General features: G+C 36.7%; 1 protein-coding gene across 3 annotated transcripts; it reads right to left on the bottom strand.

The window, feature by feature from the left end:
• Positions 1–463: 463 nt before the first annotated feature.
• LOC584598 (neurotrypsin) lies at positions 464–14,467 on the bottom strand. 3 transcript variants are annotated; one of them, XM_030988443.1, is made up of 5 exons: positions 14,256–14,467; positions 12,973–13,139; positions 11,949–12,096; positions 11,207–11,280; positions 9,187–9,837 (listed from the first exon to the last, which is right to left on the bottom strand). In XM_030988443.1, the coding sequence occupies exons 1-5, from the start codon at positions 14,323–14,325 to the stop codon at positions 9,733–9,735; spliced, it is 564 nt and encodes a 187-aa protein (XP_030844303.1). In that variant the 5' UTR covers positions 14,326–14,467; the 3' UTR covers positions 9,187–9,732. The 3 variants fall into 3 exon arrangements, with proteins under 3 accessions (XP_030844304.1, XP_030844302.1, XP_030844303.1); XM_030988444.1 differs by lacking the exons at positions 9,187–9,837; positions 11,207–11,280; positions 11,949–12,096; positions 12,973–13,139 and adding exons at positions 464–1,067; positions 2,334–2,407; positions 3,075–3,389 and having other exon boundaries at positions 14,256–14,458; XM_030988442.1 differs by lacking the exons at positions 9,187–9,837; positions 11,207–11,280; positions 11,949–12,096; positions 12,973–13,139; positions 14,256–14,467 and adding exons at positions 464–1,067; positions 2,334–2,407; positions 3,075–3,389; positions 5,382–5,615.
• Positions 14,468–16,673: the final 2,206 nt, after the last annotated feature.

The raw sequence follows: 16,673 nt of genomic DNA, 5'->3' as shown, positions 1-16,673 counted from the left end.
TCCGGTTTTGCCGCATCATTTCTGAACGAGGCATAATAAAGATCGAATTTTGGTTAAAACAGTTAGCTGAGTGGCTAGAATGTAGGCAATACGTCATTTTGGGGTAGACTCGGGGACGGCCCTGGAATCACACTTTTTTCAAAATGTGTTTAGTCTTTACACTATGAATATGACGGACAAAGAAAGAGGATAAAATATACAGTTCCTCATTCTACCCTCAACAATTGCTGTGGTAGACAAAGGAACATCCCTTCACTGCTATTATGTACAAATGCGTAAAACAGGTTTCACATGCATATTCACCTGTTCCACACATTTTTACATAATAGCAGTGAAGGAATGTTCCTTTGTCTACCACAGCAATTGCTGAGGGTAGAATGAGGAACTGTATATTTTGTCCTCTTTCTTTGTTCGTCATATTCATAGTGTTAGGCGGTGGTTTCACTCGTATTGACATCGTGTGCGGTACTTGATAATTATAAATTTCGCAAACACTTTGAAAAAAGGGATTTTTTTTTTTTTTTAAGAGCATAAAATTCGATGAAAAGGGGTGATATAATTTTGTAATTTTTCAATTTTTTAATATAATTATGTTCACAAACATGTAAATGCGTATAATTTGTTTTTCTTCTCGAGAACAGGCTACTTTCTATGACTGTGTACTCGATAATTTAAACATAAAGATTTATCTAGAGCCCTATGTTTGTACCAGCTCTTGTGCAAATGAGATCATTTTTTCTATATTTTTACGGGAAAAAGTTGTTGAAAGTATGCAAAATAAGAGGTCATTTTCGACTTCGTTGTAACGATCACACGTCACACCTTTCACCCGTTAGTCTATGCTCGTCCAGACCCAACCGTGATTGAAAAAAACGGCCTAGCGAAATGGTGAGGAAAAAATCCTCTATATATCTTAGCTCCCAGTCCACCCCAAGTTCAGTGTGTCCGCTGCTTTATATCATCTATTTGTGCTTGAGTTCTGCCAGGAGATCATATAGAGCCTGGAGGATGTCTTTCTTCATCAAGTCAGCATCCTTTTTGGCATCGGATCCTTCGTAAGCAGCTGCCTGTTTATAGGAAAATAAAACATGATGACAATGATGATATGGTGATGATGATGATGATAATTCTACAACCAGAAGCGTGACCCCTCTTCTACTAATACAGCGCATAGAGACATATTGTGATATGCGCTATATAAGAAAGGTATTATTATTATTACTACTACTACTACTACTACTACTACGTCATGTACTACTACTACTACAACATTTCGTTTTCCCATAGAAGCCTTATCATCATCATTGCTGTGCTTCCGGAGGGCCCTATAAGTATTACCCCAGCATTTGCAACTGGGTGGAGTTTGGCATGTCTTGTCAAAAAGACAATAGGCACTTTTAGATTTACACGACGAGAGCGTGGACTGCCGCGTTTGACATTGTGTTAAGGCACTGGGCCGTGCCCGGCAGTGCCTTAAAAGGATGTCACATTACCTTAAAAGGATGTCACACCTGGTGGTCCACATTCTCGTCGTGTAAATCTAAAAGTCCCTATTAGTGGAATTCAAACCTTCAACCCTTGAGAATCAAACGAATGACAACTCCACGATACGTCAATGGACTGTGAATCACAATATGGGTCGCAGTTCGAGTTCCGCCGCGGCGCTAATGTTCTTTAGCAAGACATCAATCTACATTTGCCGCTAATTTCTACCCGGATTGAAGTAAATAGATACATTGTACATGTAGGTACATTGAAGGAATTCATTTATTGTTTTGACCGCCTTGTGCCAGCTTTGGGCATTAGTTAACAATTACCATTAAATAGGTTTTAATGTCACATAGGTTACAACTTTTTAATTAGAAGCTACCAAAGTTTGTTACACCTTTTTGATACGTACTGTATATACACACAAGCACACACAGACACATGGTGCATTAACTACACGTACAGTAGTTGAGAGCAATAATCGAGTTCGTAAATAGGATTTGCGCATGGGCAGATCAAGGTCATTCGTACCCAAATTGTAAAACCATTGAGACGAATACTCGGATCGTGCTCATGAAAGTTATATAATCAGTATTCATTTATGCACCAACAATACATTTATCTGATACACAGGTGGAAGTATTCTTCTCAAGAGGCAAACAAAAGGTATTCATGAAGCACCTCCATTACTTCGGCAGTGATTATTCTAAAATGCACACGTGGGAAGTATCCATCGTGTAAAAGATCTGTGGATATTTTGGGGTCATGCGGTCCAGAGCTATTTACGAACTCGCTTATTATCTCTTTAAAATCCATTCTCATCTGTCTTTGAAGATGACCCTTACCTTTTCTTTTTTCTCCTCTTCCATCATGTCTTCTCTTTGATAAAAATCAAAATCCTCCTCTTCACGTACTCTAACTGATAAAATATTTGCGGAAATAGGGAGATAAAAAAAAAACATTTTCAATTCATTCTTGTTGCATCATTTATATCAAAAGAATACACTATTCTTCATTGAATATGCATAACGCCGGCTTCTGAATGAGAACTACTTACTGTCATTCAGTCGTTGGATGATCATATTTGTTTTGCCTCAGTCTTTGAAAATAGTCAATACCTTCTATTTACCCTTTAGCAATAATTGTACTATTAAATACATATATTTATTAAATATCTAACCTGGCCATTTTAGCTCTGATGAGAATACAAATAATACTAGAATTGAATTTAAAATCACATCATCGTAAAGTAAAAGGAAGAAAAACGACAAACAAAACACTATGAAAGAGCAGCAACGTATTTGTTAAACGTTAAACAAAAAAATGTATACGAACATACTTCGAATATTTATCAATGAATGATTATCAAATGTGTTAGTTGAAATATGCTTTATAATTCTTAATACTTTTTGTTTTAATGAAAGGCAGTTTCCAGATAAAAGTATAATGGCTGTATTTTTGTATTATTTGTTGAATAATAGGAAGCTACAGCGGCGAATCGTTTTTTAATCATTTTTGGTTGAATGCATTTATCTTTGCATTTATTTGTTAGGGAGGGGCGAAGTTTTGAGATGTAGGTGACTTACAACTATTAGTGAGACACATCACTCCGGCATCCTGATCGTGGTTGCAAACACTCCCGAATGCGGACCTTGGACAGTCCATGATTGAAGCTTCGTAGCCATCACACTCCACACCGTCGAGGTGGACCAGTCCTGAGCCTGCGCCGAAGACCTGGGCATTTGTGATTTGGCGTATAGCTCCAAGGAAGCCCAACTGCCTGCACACTATATTAGCGTCCTCCAGCTCCCAATAACGGTTGCATACTGTACCCCATGACCCATCGTAATAGACCTCGACTCGACCTTGAGTGGTGGAGCTACCTCCGACAAGTCGCACCACTGAAAAGTTTGCATTGAATATATGAAATGAAATGATTCTGCAATGGTCATTAAAAACGGTTAATAATTGTGCTTAATAATAACGCCACGTATCACTACGACGTATCACCACATAACACCAGGTAAAACCAGGTATCGCCACGTAGCGCAATGCACCACCATGTGACAATGATTACCACGTAACGCCACTTAAACCACGTAATACTAAAATACGGTCACAAAGGTTCATACGAACGATAATTTCGTACGAATCTCCGTTTTTTCTATTGTCTTCCCGAATTTCCATTGTCTGAAAATCGTTCGTACGGCGTTCGTAGCAGTTCGTAATGGTATTTGTGACCGAGGCTTAACGCAGTTTCTTTCAACGTATTGCCACATACTAGTATCTATACAAGCTGGATAACATAACTGCCGTGGTTTTGTTTTATTAAGTATTTATAACAAATGACAACTGCGTGCGTCAAAGCTCAAACGAGCATCAACAGAACCATGCATACATTTAATGCTAGGTATATTTACAGTGCCAGTTAAATAAACCCAGACAAATCTGATCCTCAATATTTGTTTCGGCAAAATCTTAAGAAACTACTGATTCTAGAATTTGGAATTATCGGTTCCTTTTGAAACAAATCCATTTTGCACAAAATTCACGAATATAAAGAAAGAAAGTATGCTCCTGCTAATTTCCGATTTTGAATCGATATTGATACGTGGCTACTTAATCTGTATATTATTAAGTAACATAACGATTTTTAAAAGTTGTTTTTAATGATTTGTATGTTTTTACGGTCCCCTTTAAAACAAGAGCATTTTACACAAAATTCACGAATATAAAGAAATAAAGTATGCTCTTACTAATTTCCGACATTGAATCGATATTGATACGTGGTTACTAATAATCTGTATATTATTTAGTAACAAAACGATTGTTTAAAGTTGTTTTTTAATGATTTGTATGTTTTTACATTACATGCAAGGACCATTATTCAGGTCAAGTCCTGTGTTTTTCTTATTGTGTTATATCAAGTATCAATAAAATCGACTGGAAAGTCATATGGTCATTTAATTTACAAGCTATGAAAGAAAACAAAATATCAGAATTCAATTTTAAGTTATTACACAACTTATTACCAAATAGGTATAATTTATTCAAATGGAAATTGTATAACAATCCCTTATGTTTATATGATGATCAGTTACACGACAATCTCCATTTATTTGTAAAATGCAAACACACAAGATTGTTTTGGTTAAAATTTGGAGACATAATTCGAAAACTTTACAATGTTAATTTTTCTTTTGACAAATTCGTTTTAATTGAAGGTTATAACTTGAAAAACAAAATATTTAAAAGTTTAAATTTTCTTATCATATATGCAAAATACGCAGTTTATTTAACATTTATGCAAGCAGAAAATCGCAAACTCATGTTTCATGAAGTCTCTATACTTTGTATTTTCAAAACATTAATCCACAACCGATTAAAGATCGAAAGGAACTGTAAAACATTTTTTTATTTGAACTATGTTAAGATGCTACAATGTTATTTCAATTGATTGTGTATGGTTGTTTGATTTGTTCAAAAGCATATATTTATCAATAAATTCATTTTACCAAAAAAAAAAAAAGTATCAATAAAGTGATTTACCAACGAAAAATCTTTACCCTAAGAAAAGAGAGTCTTAAAGTATTTCATCGTACAGACCTCTTTAAAGTAGCTCAACAACTGATCGTTGATTTCGTTAGATTTAAAAAATAAAGTTGACCCCCCCCCCCCTCACAATTTTACCTCTTAATTCTCCAGGGTGCAAATTTACCTTATTTAATTCCTGTATTTAGTTATGATACAGCTAGGCTTTTCTCCCGTATGCGTTTGTTGGGCCCCATCACCCCCCCCCCCCCCCTCTTCCCCCTGGCAAATAAATGGTCAATTAATGACAATAATCACGGCATGGATACATACTAAGTAAATGGAAGAAGTGTATTCCTAACCATCGTTGGCTAATGCACTTGGCACACTGAGGCAGAGAAGAAGCGAGAGTATAGTGTAGCCTTCCATCATAGCACGATTCAACCAGTACCTTCGGGTAGAATGTATCGATGAAAAATGTTGGTAATTCTTGAAGGAGGTGCGTTTTTATAGAGACATGTTAACAAAAGGAGCCTCTCCTTCAGAGATTTGAAAGGATTCGAAACATTGTCCCCTCTTTCTGGTAAACCAGTCGACCGTGGTGGCTGTATCAAAAAAGCTATGTTGCCTATTTGTTTGGGTGGAAGCAGACAGATCAGGTAAAGTATAATTAAAAGTTGTGACCTTGTTACAGCATTCTCTCTCTCTCTCTCTCTCTCTCTCTTTCTCTGCTCTTTTGGTCGTTTTCGTTACTTTTTGATCCCCCCATTCCACTTGTATTGTATTTATTCTGTCTAGACCGTTAAGTCGTTAAGATGGTCCGTTTTAATAGTGTTACGTTAACAAGGAGCCTTTCCTTCAAAGATTTGAAAGGATTCGAAATATTGTCCCCGCTTTCTAGACCGTGATGGCTGTTAAACAAAACTGTCTTGAAGAATAGGTACCTGGGCCCGGCGTTTATAAAAACTTTTATCAATAACAAGTTTCACATTTCTACGACAACTTTGCTCACAGCCATTCAAATGCAACGATAATGAACACATCGAATGAAACAAGACCAATATGATAAATGGGATAATACGAGAAAACTAGATCCAATAATAATATTATCATTTATTGCAATGATAAATACAAGAATCGTAATTCTAAAATGTAATGGGTGGTATTTCTGTTTACTGTTGACTTCAGTTAATGATTCGTTGACGACTTTTCTTGGGGAGAGGCAGAAAGATCGGTTAAAGTATCGATACAAGTTGTGACCCCGCCTTTTCCCGTGGTCTGCCACTTAATGGCTATGTCAATAAATAACCCCTCCCCCACCTCCCCATCTCCCTTGTGACTACCACTGCAATTATGTAATATTCTATACGGTACATCAAGTCCGTCAACTAGCATATCATACCACCTTTCTTGGGCATTAACCATGTCTATGATTTGCTATGCATACGGCCAATACCTATCGTTCCTTTGATAAGCGTTTCCAGGTCGCCAGTAAGTCTGATTATAACAATTTAACCTTTAAAGGAGCTACACAAAGAAACATTCACTACAACTGATAATTAGAACAAATTACATACGGATGGAAAGATTTTCTCTTGAAAAACACGAATAATTTGCTGAGAAATCATATAGATATCATGGAAAGGCGTAAAATGCAATTTTTCAAGACCCTTCTTAGACCCCCGAACGCCCCTGAACGTAAGCCAAACACACGAGCGTAGCGAGCTCTGAATAGTGACGTCACACACTGGACAAACAGCTCAGTACCGGAGTCGCGCGTCAGCAACAAATTTCATTCTGTTTAGACTGCTTATGTCATTTTGACATCTTGAGCCAAAATTCCTACAAGTATTAATTTTGCAAAATTTCTACAACGGACTTAAAATACATAAGTAGTAACTTATGCATTGACGTTTTGAGAACTTTATCCTTTGGCATGAGGTTCTAAAGGCTCATAATACCCCCTTATTGAAGGCCCCTGGGCTAAAGAACCTCCAAATCAGACAATAATCCGCTCAAATTCAGACCAGTTACCAAGGTTTTCAATACTACACAACAATACAAACGGTTATAATCATCTTGTTTACTCCTAGAAGCCTCATCAGTACCCCCCCCCCCCTCTTTAAAGATCTTCTTGGGCATTTAACCATGTCTATTATTTTGTTATGCACACGTACGGCCTATACCTACCACGCTTTGATATGAGTTTTCCGTTTCCAGGTAGACAGCATTAAAGTATGATGATAACCATTTATCCATTTAAGATATATCATAATTATTTATCTACTTCTTTTGCTCTCTCTCTCTTGCCCCCTCTCTCTCTCTCTCTCTCTCTCTCTCTCCCTCTCTTTCTCCCTTTTCTTTCTTTTAAACCATACTTTGTCCCATTGCTGTGGCAATGTTGAATTCCCTAACTCACGTTGTATAGCGCCCTTGTGGTCATACCACCATTCAATTGTTCTTGTTCTTGTTCTTGTTTATGTTTTGTTTTTTTGGTTGCTTGATTTGAGGTAAGTTTGGCTGCCTCTCTCTCTCTCCCACTCTTTCGAAACTGTAAGAGAACTTTAGAGATACTGTACATAGAAATGCAATTATTTTATCTTATTTCTCTTCTTTTTCAAGAAAAAACTGTTCAAAAGGTTCATGGTAATAATTGAGATTTGTATAGAAAGAGCGTCTCTATAAAGCGCTTTACACAAAATATACCCCGGTCATCAGATTCATTCACACAAAAAGTGCACCATCTCCACTCCACTCCACTTCCATGTGGTAGCCGTGATGCGTCAATCTAATCTCTGACGGCTGATAACATTCATCTTTATATTCTACATAATTAAGGACAAAAAATGAGCAATAACAACAAGTTCTAAACAAGATTATGAGAAAGTCAGTCGCTGAGCTTGAAACTATCACCCCCACCCCTCTTCTAATTCACACACGCACACGCCCACATGTACACGAATACATTTCTTTTATCTGCGTAAACAATTCTTACCCGATTAAAATTTGGGGTAGGACATTTTGATTCTGGAGCTATTTGAGTTTGAGACAGTGCCGTTTAAAAAATGTGCTCTTTTTTGCAACCCTCTTCACGGTTTCCAATACAATCAGCTGTGTTGAACGCATCAAAAGGTGACGCACACATCTATTGAAATAACATTAGATTGATAATTTAGAAGTCTTTGCTATCATGTCAGTTTGAATAAAGTAATGAAAAATAATAATGATAATAACAACAGCAGATAATAAGAATAATAACAGAGCCATTTGTATCAACCAAATGCCTTTGTGCGCTTCATTCATTACGCATGTGAGGACAACAGAGAATAGTAAACCAAATAATTTATTGTTCGTCTTGCGATGAATAAACAATGTTTTAATGAAAGAGTTCGTCAACAATAATAATGATAATAATACATCATATTTATAAAGCTCTTAATACTAATGTTTCTAAGCATAAGAAAAAAGGGAGTTAAAGAGAGATTACATGTACCAAAGAAACATGTTAAAAATATTGAAATAGTAGTAAACGGCAAAAAAGAATATGACATAACACAACCTAAAGACTACATCAGAATAAATAGACCAGGTAACGGTTAAAACAGTGCGCATGCGCAGACATGGGCGCCATTCTAATTTACGAGTAAACAAACCAAATGACCTCTATAGAGGTCAGTGGTTTATGCGTAAATTAAGATTGCGCCCATGCAAATTATGATTAGAGCGCACAACGCAGCGCGCAGGCAGGGATGTCATCATAATTTGCATAGGCGCAATCTTAATTTTCGCATAAACCACTGACCTCTAGAGGTAATTTGGTTTGTTTACTCGTAATTTAAAATAACGCCCATAACCGTAAACTGGTGTATTAAAATTATAGATAAACCAGATATGTGAAATATGTAAATGTAACTTACAACAAATAACTGATGTATCAATTAATTTATTCAATATTATAATTATGCATAATTAATGCACAGAAAAGTGACGGTTATTAAATTGTACGTCATCATAAAAAACCTCCCAGTTTTGCAGTGTTATTTCTGTACGAGGCCTAATATAGATTGAATTTGGGTTAAAACAGTTATCAGAGTGGTTAGAAACCTAGGGTAAGTAAAATGTAGGCAATCCGTCATTTGGGGGGTATTAGACTAAGGGACGGCCCTGGAATCACACTTTTTTTCAAAATTTGTTGAGTCTTTAGGCGGTGGTTTTTACTCGTATATTGACATCGTGTGCGGCACATGATGATTAGAAATTTCGCCAAAAAAAATAGGGATTTTGTTTTTATTTTTATTTTTTATTTGTTTTAATATTTTTTTTAAAGAGCATAAAATTCGATGAAAAGGGGTGATATAATTTTGTTCACAAACGTGTAAATGGGTATAAAAGTTGTTTTTTTCTTCTCGAGAAGAGGCTACTTTCTATGACTGTGTACTCGATAATTTAAACATAAAGATTTATCTATAGCCCTTTCTTTGTACCAGCTCTTGTGCAAATGAGATCATTTTTCTATATTTTTACGGGAAAAAGTTGTTGAAAGTATGAAAAATAAGAGGTCATTTTCGACTCCGCTGTAACGATCACACGTTATACGTCAAGACCCAACCGTGATTGAATAAAACGGCCCAGCGAAACGTTCAGGAAAAAAGCTTCTATATATCTTAGCTCCCAGTCCGCCCCAAGTTCAGTGTGTCCGCTGCCTTGTATCATCTATTTGTCCTCGAGTTCGACCAGGAGATCATATAGGGCCTGAAGGATGTCTTTCTTCATCAAGTCAGCATCCTTTTTGGCATCGGATCCTTCGTCAGCAGCCGCCTGTTTTTAAGAAAATAAAACATGATGATTTATAATGATATGGTGAAGATGATGATGATGATGATGATGATGATGATGGAGACGATGATGATGATGATGATGATGATGATATGATGATAATGATGATATAGTGATGATGATGATAATGATGATGATGATGATGATGATGATAATTCTACAACCAGAAGCGTGACCCCTCTTCTACTAATACAGCGCATAGAGACATAGTGTGATATGCGCTATATAAGAAAGGTATGTTATTATTACTACTACTTCTACTACTACATGTACTACTACTACTACAACATTTCGTTTTCCCATAGAAGCCTTATCATCATCATTGCTGTGCTTCCGGAGGGCCCTATAAGTATTACCCCAGCATTTGCAGCTGGGTGAAGAGTGGCATGTCTTGTCAAAAAGACAATAGGGACTTTTAGATTTACACGACGAGAGCGTGGACTGCCGCGTTTGACATTGTGTTAAGGCACTGGGCCGTGCAAGGCATTGCTTTAAAAGGATGTCACATTACCTTAAAAGGATGTCATACGTGGTGGTCCACGTTCTCGTCGTGTAAATCTAAAAGTCCTTATTAGTGGAATTCAAACCCTCAACCCTTGAGAATCAAACGAATGACAACTCCACGATACGTCAATGGACTGTGAATCACAATATGGGTCGCAGTTCGAGTTCCGCCGCGGCGCTAATGTTCTTTAGCAAGACATCAATCTACATTTGCCGCTAATTTCTACCCGGATTGAAGTAAATAGATACATTGTACATGTAGGTACATTGTAGGAATTCATTTATTGTTTTGACCGCCTTGTCCCAGCTTGTGGCATTAGTTAACAATAACCATTAAATGGGTTTTAATGTCACATAGGTTACAACTTTTTAATTAGAAGCTACCAAAGTTTGTTACACCTTTTTGATACGTACTGTATATACACACAAACACACACAGACACATGGTGCATTAACTACACGTACAGTAGTTGAGAGCAATAAGCGAGTTCGTAAATAGGATTTGCGCATGGGCAGATCAAGGTCATTCGTACCCAAATTGTAAAACCATTGAGACGAATACTCGGATCGTGCTCATGAAAGTTATATAATCAGTATTCATTTATGCACCAACAATACATTTATCTGATACACAGGTGGAAGTATTCTTCTCAAGAGGCAAACAAAAGGTATTCATGAAGCACCTCCATCACTTCGGCAGTGATTATTCTAAAATGCACACGTGGGAAGTATCCATCGTGTAAAAGATCTGTGGATATTTTGGGGTCATGCGGTCCAGAGCTATTTACGAACTCGCTTATTATCTCTTTAAAATCCATTCTCATCTGTCTTTGAAGATGACCCTTACCTTTTCTTTTTTCTCCTCTTCCATCATGTCTTCTCTTTGATAAAAATCAAAATCCTCCTCTTCACGTACTCTAACTGATAAAATATTTGCGGAAATAGGGAGATAAAAAAAAAACATTTTCAATTCATTCTTGTTGCATCATTTATATCAAAAGAATACACTATTCTTCATTGGATATGCCTAACGCAGGCTTCTGAATGAGAACTACTTACTGTCATTCAGTCGTTGGATGATCATATTTGTTTTGCCTCAGTCTTTGAAAATAGTCAATACCTTCTATTTACCCTTTAGCAATAATTGTACTATTAAATACATATATTTATTAAATATCTAACCTGGCCATTTTAGCTCTGATGAGAATACAAATAATACTAGAATTGAATTTAAAATCACATCATCGTAAAGTAAAAGGAAGAAAAACGACAAACAAAACACTATGAAAGAGCAGCAACGTATTTGTTAAACGTTAAACAAAAAAATGTATACGAACATACTTCGAATATTTATCAATGAATGATTATCAAATGTGTTAGTTGAAATATGCTTTATAATTCTTAATACTTTTTTTTTTAATGAAAGGCAGTTTCCAGATAAAAGTATAATGGCTGTATTTTTGTATTATTTGTTGAATAATAGGAAGCTACAGTGGCGAATCGTTTTTTTAATCATTTTTAGTTGAATGCATTTATCTTTGCATTTATTTGTTAGGGAGGGGCGAAGTTTTGAGATGTAGGTGACTTACAACTATTAGTGAGACACTTCACTCCGGCATCCTGGTCGTGATAGCAAACATCCCCGAATGCGGACCTTGGACAGTCCATGATTGAAGCTTCGTAGCCCTCGCACTCCACACCGTCAAGGTGGACCACTCCTGAGCCTGCGCCGAAGACCTGGGGCGGTATTCTGAACCCTGTGTTATCTCTAATATTGTTGTATCTTTGAAGATAAGATAAAGTTGGTATTCTGAACATTGTTGTAACTTTTGTGTTATCTTTTGTTGTATCTTTTCTCTCATCTTATTGGCCGCGCCTGCGCTAATAATACTTTGGTGCGCTTGTAATTGTGCGTATTATTAATAAAGTGGCATTTAATTCTCATTTGCATATGCGCACGGGAGATAATATGTCGAGATAATTGGTATTCTGAAAGTTGTTGTATCTTTTATCTTATCTTATCTTGCATGGTATTTACAACAATATTTACAACAGGTAGGGGGTTGTTGTATCTTTCGTGGTGATATAATGGCGGCAATATTTTTTGCCCATAACCAACTTCGTGCCAATAGACGAGTTAGAAGAAGATTGTGTGTTGACCGGAAACATCACAGATGAGAACTTTCTAAGATATTACATGCTAGGATAGGACTATTTTAATGCTCTCATCTTAACCAATATAGTGAAAGCGTGATTTGTCTTCATGATCCACATTCAACAGCGCATAATGATGACGCGCGTAATAAGTGCTCAAATAACTAATTACGCCCAAGATTAGTATGCGCTAGGCGCATCTTCAGATATGGCATAAAGTATTCCTATTGGTTGATCTACTTATCATGCTTATATAAAATAGATTTTGATTGGTAGGGTCCATAAAAATGGGCGTGTCATCAATGGTCAAAGATAAGATAGAGGCGGTCCTTCAAGAGATAACACAGGGATAAAACAATGTTCAGAATACCAACTTACAACAATATTAGCGCTGTGTTATCTCTGGAAGATACAACAAAAGATAACACAAAACTTACAACAATGTTCAGAATACCACCCCTGGGCATCTGTGATTTGGCTGTCAGCTCCAGGGAAGCCCAACTGCCTGCACACTACATTAGCGTCCTTCAGCTCCCAATAACGGTTGCATACTGTGCCCCATGACCCATCATAATAGACCTCGACTCGACCTTGACTGGCGGAGCTACCTCCGACAAGTCGCACCACTGAAAAGGATATTTGCATTGAATATATGAAATGAAATAATTCTGCAATGGTCATTAAAAACGGTTAATAATTGTGCTTAATAATAACGCCACGTATCACTACGACATATCACCACATAACACCAGGTAAAACCACGTAATGCTAAAATACGGTCACAAAGGTTCGTAGGAACGATAATTCCGTACGAATCTCTCTGTTTTTCCATTGTCTTCCCGAATTTCCATTGTCTGAAAATCGTTCGTACGGGGTTCGTAGCAGTTCGTAATGGTATTTGTGACCGAGGCTTAACACAATTTCTTTCAACGTATTGCCACATACTAGTATCTAAACAAGCTGGATAACATAACCGCCGTGGTTTTGTTTTATTAAGTATTTATAACAAATGACAACTGCGTGCGTCAAGCTCCAACGAGCATCAACAGAACCATGAACAAAATTTAATGATAGGTATATCTACAGTGCCAGTTAAATATACCCAGACAAATCTGACCCTTGATATTTGTTTCGGCAAAATCTTAAGAAACTACTGATTCTAGAATTTGGAATTATCGGTCCCCTCGAAACAAGTGCATTTTGCACAAAATTCACGAATATAAAGAAAGAAAGTATGCTCCTGCTAATTTCCGATGTTGTATCGATATTGATACGTGGCTACTTAATCTGTATATTATTAAGTAACATAACGATTTTTAAAAGTTGTTTTTAATTATTTGTATGTTTTTACATTACCTGCACGGTCAAGTCTTGTGCTTTTCTTATCGTGTTATATCAAGTATCAATAAAGTGATTTACCAACGAAAAATCTTTACCCTGAGAAAAGAGAGTCTTAAAGTATTTTATCGTACGGACCTCTTTAAAGTAGCTCAGCAAGTGGTCGTTGATTTCGTTAGATTGTAAAAAATGAAGGTGACCCCCCCCCCCCCCCCCACGATTTTACCTCTTACATATTCAGGGTGCGAACTTACCTTATTTTATTCCTGTATTTAGCTATGATACAGATATAGGCTTTTCTCCCGTATGCGTTTGTTGGGCCCATCACGCCCCCCCCCCCCCTCTTCCCCTGGTAACCTCGGTATAGATACATAAAAAGTGAATGAAAGAAATGTATTTCTTACCATCATTAGCTAATGCACTTGGCACACTGAGGCAGAGAAGAAGCGAGAGTATAGTGTAGCCTTCCATCATAGAACGAATCAACCAGTACCTTTGGGTAGAATGTATCGATGAAAAATGTTGCGAATTCTTGAAGGAGGTGCGGTTTATAGAGATATGTTCACAAAAGGAGCCCCTCCTTCAGAGGTTTGAAAGGATTTGAAACGTTGTCCCCTCTTTCTGGTAATAAAACAGCTTAGTTGCATATTTGTGTAGGTGGAAGCAGAAAAGACCAGGTAAAGTATCATTAAAAGTTGTGATCTTGCTTTTTAATAGCGTTACGTTAACAAAAGGATCCTTTCCTTCAAAGATTTGAAAGGATTCGAAATATTGTCCCCGCTTTCTAGACCGTGATGGCTGTTAAACAAAGAATATATAGGTACCTGGGCCCAATTTTAATAAAAACCCTCTTTTATCAATAACAAGTTTCACATTTGTACAACAACTTTACTCACAGCCATCCAAATGTAACGATTATGAACACATCGAATAAAACAAGACCAATATGATAAATGGGATAATACGAGAAAACTAGATCCAATAATAATAATGTCATTTGTTCTAATGATAAATACAAAAATCGTAATTCCGAAATGTAATGGGGTGGTGGTTCTGTTAACTGTTGACTTCAGTTAACGTTTTGGTGACGACTTTGCTTGGGGGAAGTAGAAAGATCAGGTAGTAGGGATACAAGTTGTGACCCCTCCTTTTCCCTGGGTCTGGCCATTGAATGGATATGTCAATCAAAAAACCCTCCCCACTTCCCCATCTCCCCCGTAACTACCACTAGAATTATGTAATATTCTATACGGTATACTACATCAAGTCCGTAATAACTAAAGGATATCATACCAACTGTATGCAGGCGCGGATCCACGGGCCGATTCTACCGGCCCAGCCCCCCCCCCCCTAGCCTCCCAAACCGTTTTTTTTTAATAGGATAGTAACGTAAATTTTACCTTAAACAAATACATTTGCCCCCCCCCCCCCCGCACATTCGCCGTTCGCTGGCTGGCTGATTCGCCACTAAATATTTTATCAAGCTTCACTCGCCACCCTCTACCTGATCGCAAATACTTTCGCCCCCCCCCCCCGACTTTGATAAACATTCCGCGGGGCCTTTGTATATAATATATACGCATAAAACACTGATCTTTGTGATTTCTTATAAACGTGACATAGCTTCTTCTCCCCCTGCAAACAAAAGAGAAAACAAGGTTATTTAATGAAAGGATCATGCGACAAATGATCATTGTGATTCAAATTGATGTAAAGATTTTTTTGAATAAGCAATGCTTTTCACTAGAATCTTCTTTGTAAAAACGACTTTAAAAGTCGTTTTTACAAAGAAGATTCTAGTCAAAATCTCAGCCATTCTGCCACTGTGCTGTAAGATCACTTTTAAATTAGGAGAAGTGTATTCTTTGATGAGTTTTTTAAATTGAACGGAACGTCTCAACTCAGTAAGCATGGTAGAGATTTGTAAAAGTTGTTTTTACAAAGTAGATTCTGGTGAATAGCAGTGCTTATTCAAACAAATAATTGCTATCAATTTGATTCACAATCATTATTTGTCGCTTAATCCCTTTTAATGACCCTTTTTTCCTTCTCTTTTGCAAGGGGAGAAGAAGCAATGTCACGTTAAAGACATCATAAAGATCAGTGTTTTATGCGTATATATTATATACACATTGTATTAAAACACTGATCTTTATGATTTCTTAACGTGACATAGCTTCTTCTCCCTCTGCAAACAAAAGAGAAAACAAGGTTATTTAATGAAAGGATCATGCGACAAATGATCATTGTGATTCAAATTGATGCAAAGATTTTTTTTGAATAAGCAATGCTTTTGACTAGAATCTTCTTTGTAAAAACGACTTGAACAAAATCTCAGCCATGCAATTATGCCACTGCGCTGTAAGATCACTTTCAAATTAGGAGAAGTGTATTCTTTAATGAGTTTTTTTTAATTGAATGGAACGTCTCAACTCAGTAAGCATGGTAGAGATTTGTAAAACTTGTTTTTACAAAGTAGATTCTGGTGAATAGCAGTGCTTATTCAAACAAATAATTGCTACAATTTGAATCACAATCATTATTTGTCACTTAATCCCTTTTAATGACCTTGTTTTCCTTCTCGTTTGCAAGGGGAGAAGAAGCTATGTCACGTTAAAGACATCATGAAGATAAGTGTAGTATGCGTATATACATAATGAATACAGAACAAAATGTTGATTATCAGAATGTCATTTTGGAATACCTCTGTAAAAATACCCGACCTTACTGTGCCGATACAACATTGTCTTTAGCCCGTATCAGTATTTAGTATTTAGTATGACTATGAGATAAAGTTATTATTATTCATTAAGTTCAGTATA

The sequence above is a fragment of the Strongylocentrotus purpuratus genome, unplaced genomic scaffold (genome assembly GCF_000002235.5).
Source record: "Strongylocentrotus purpuratus isolate Spur 01 unplaced genomic scaffold, Spur_5.0 spur5_scaffold_17, whole genome shotgun sequence".
Lineage (NCBI taxonomy): Eukaryota > Metazoa > Echinodermata > Echinoidea > Camarodonta > Strongylocentrotidae > Strongylocentrotus > Strongylocentrotus purpuratus.
This window is presented reverse-complemented; position numbering and strand designations above follow the sequence as displayed.

Bases quoted from the DNA above. Each gene is read 5' to 3' on its own strand.
- LOC584598 (XM_030988443.1), bottom strand. From the start codon at position 14,325: ATGATGGAAGGCTACACTATACTCTCGCTTCTTCTCTGCCTCAGTGTG. The intron at 12,097-12,972 runs GGGTGGTATTCT...ATACCGCCCCAG, and splicing joins GCCAAATCACAGATGCCCAG to GTCTTCGGCGCAGGCTCAGG. The intron at 9,838-11,206 runs GTAAGGGTCATC...TCTTAAAAACAG, and splicing joins AAGAGGAGAAAAAAGAAAAG to GCGGCTGCTGACGAAGGATC.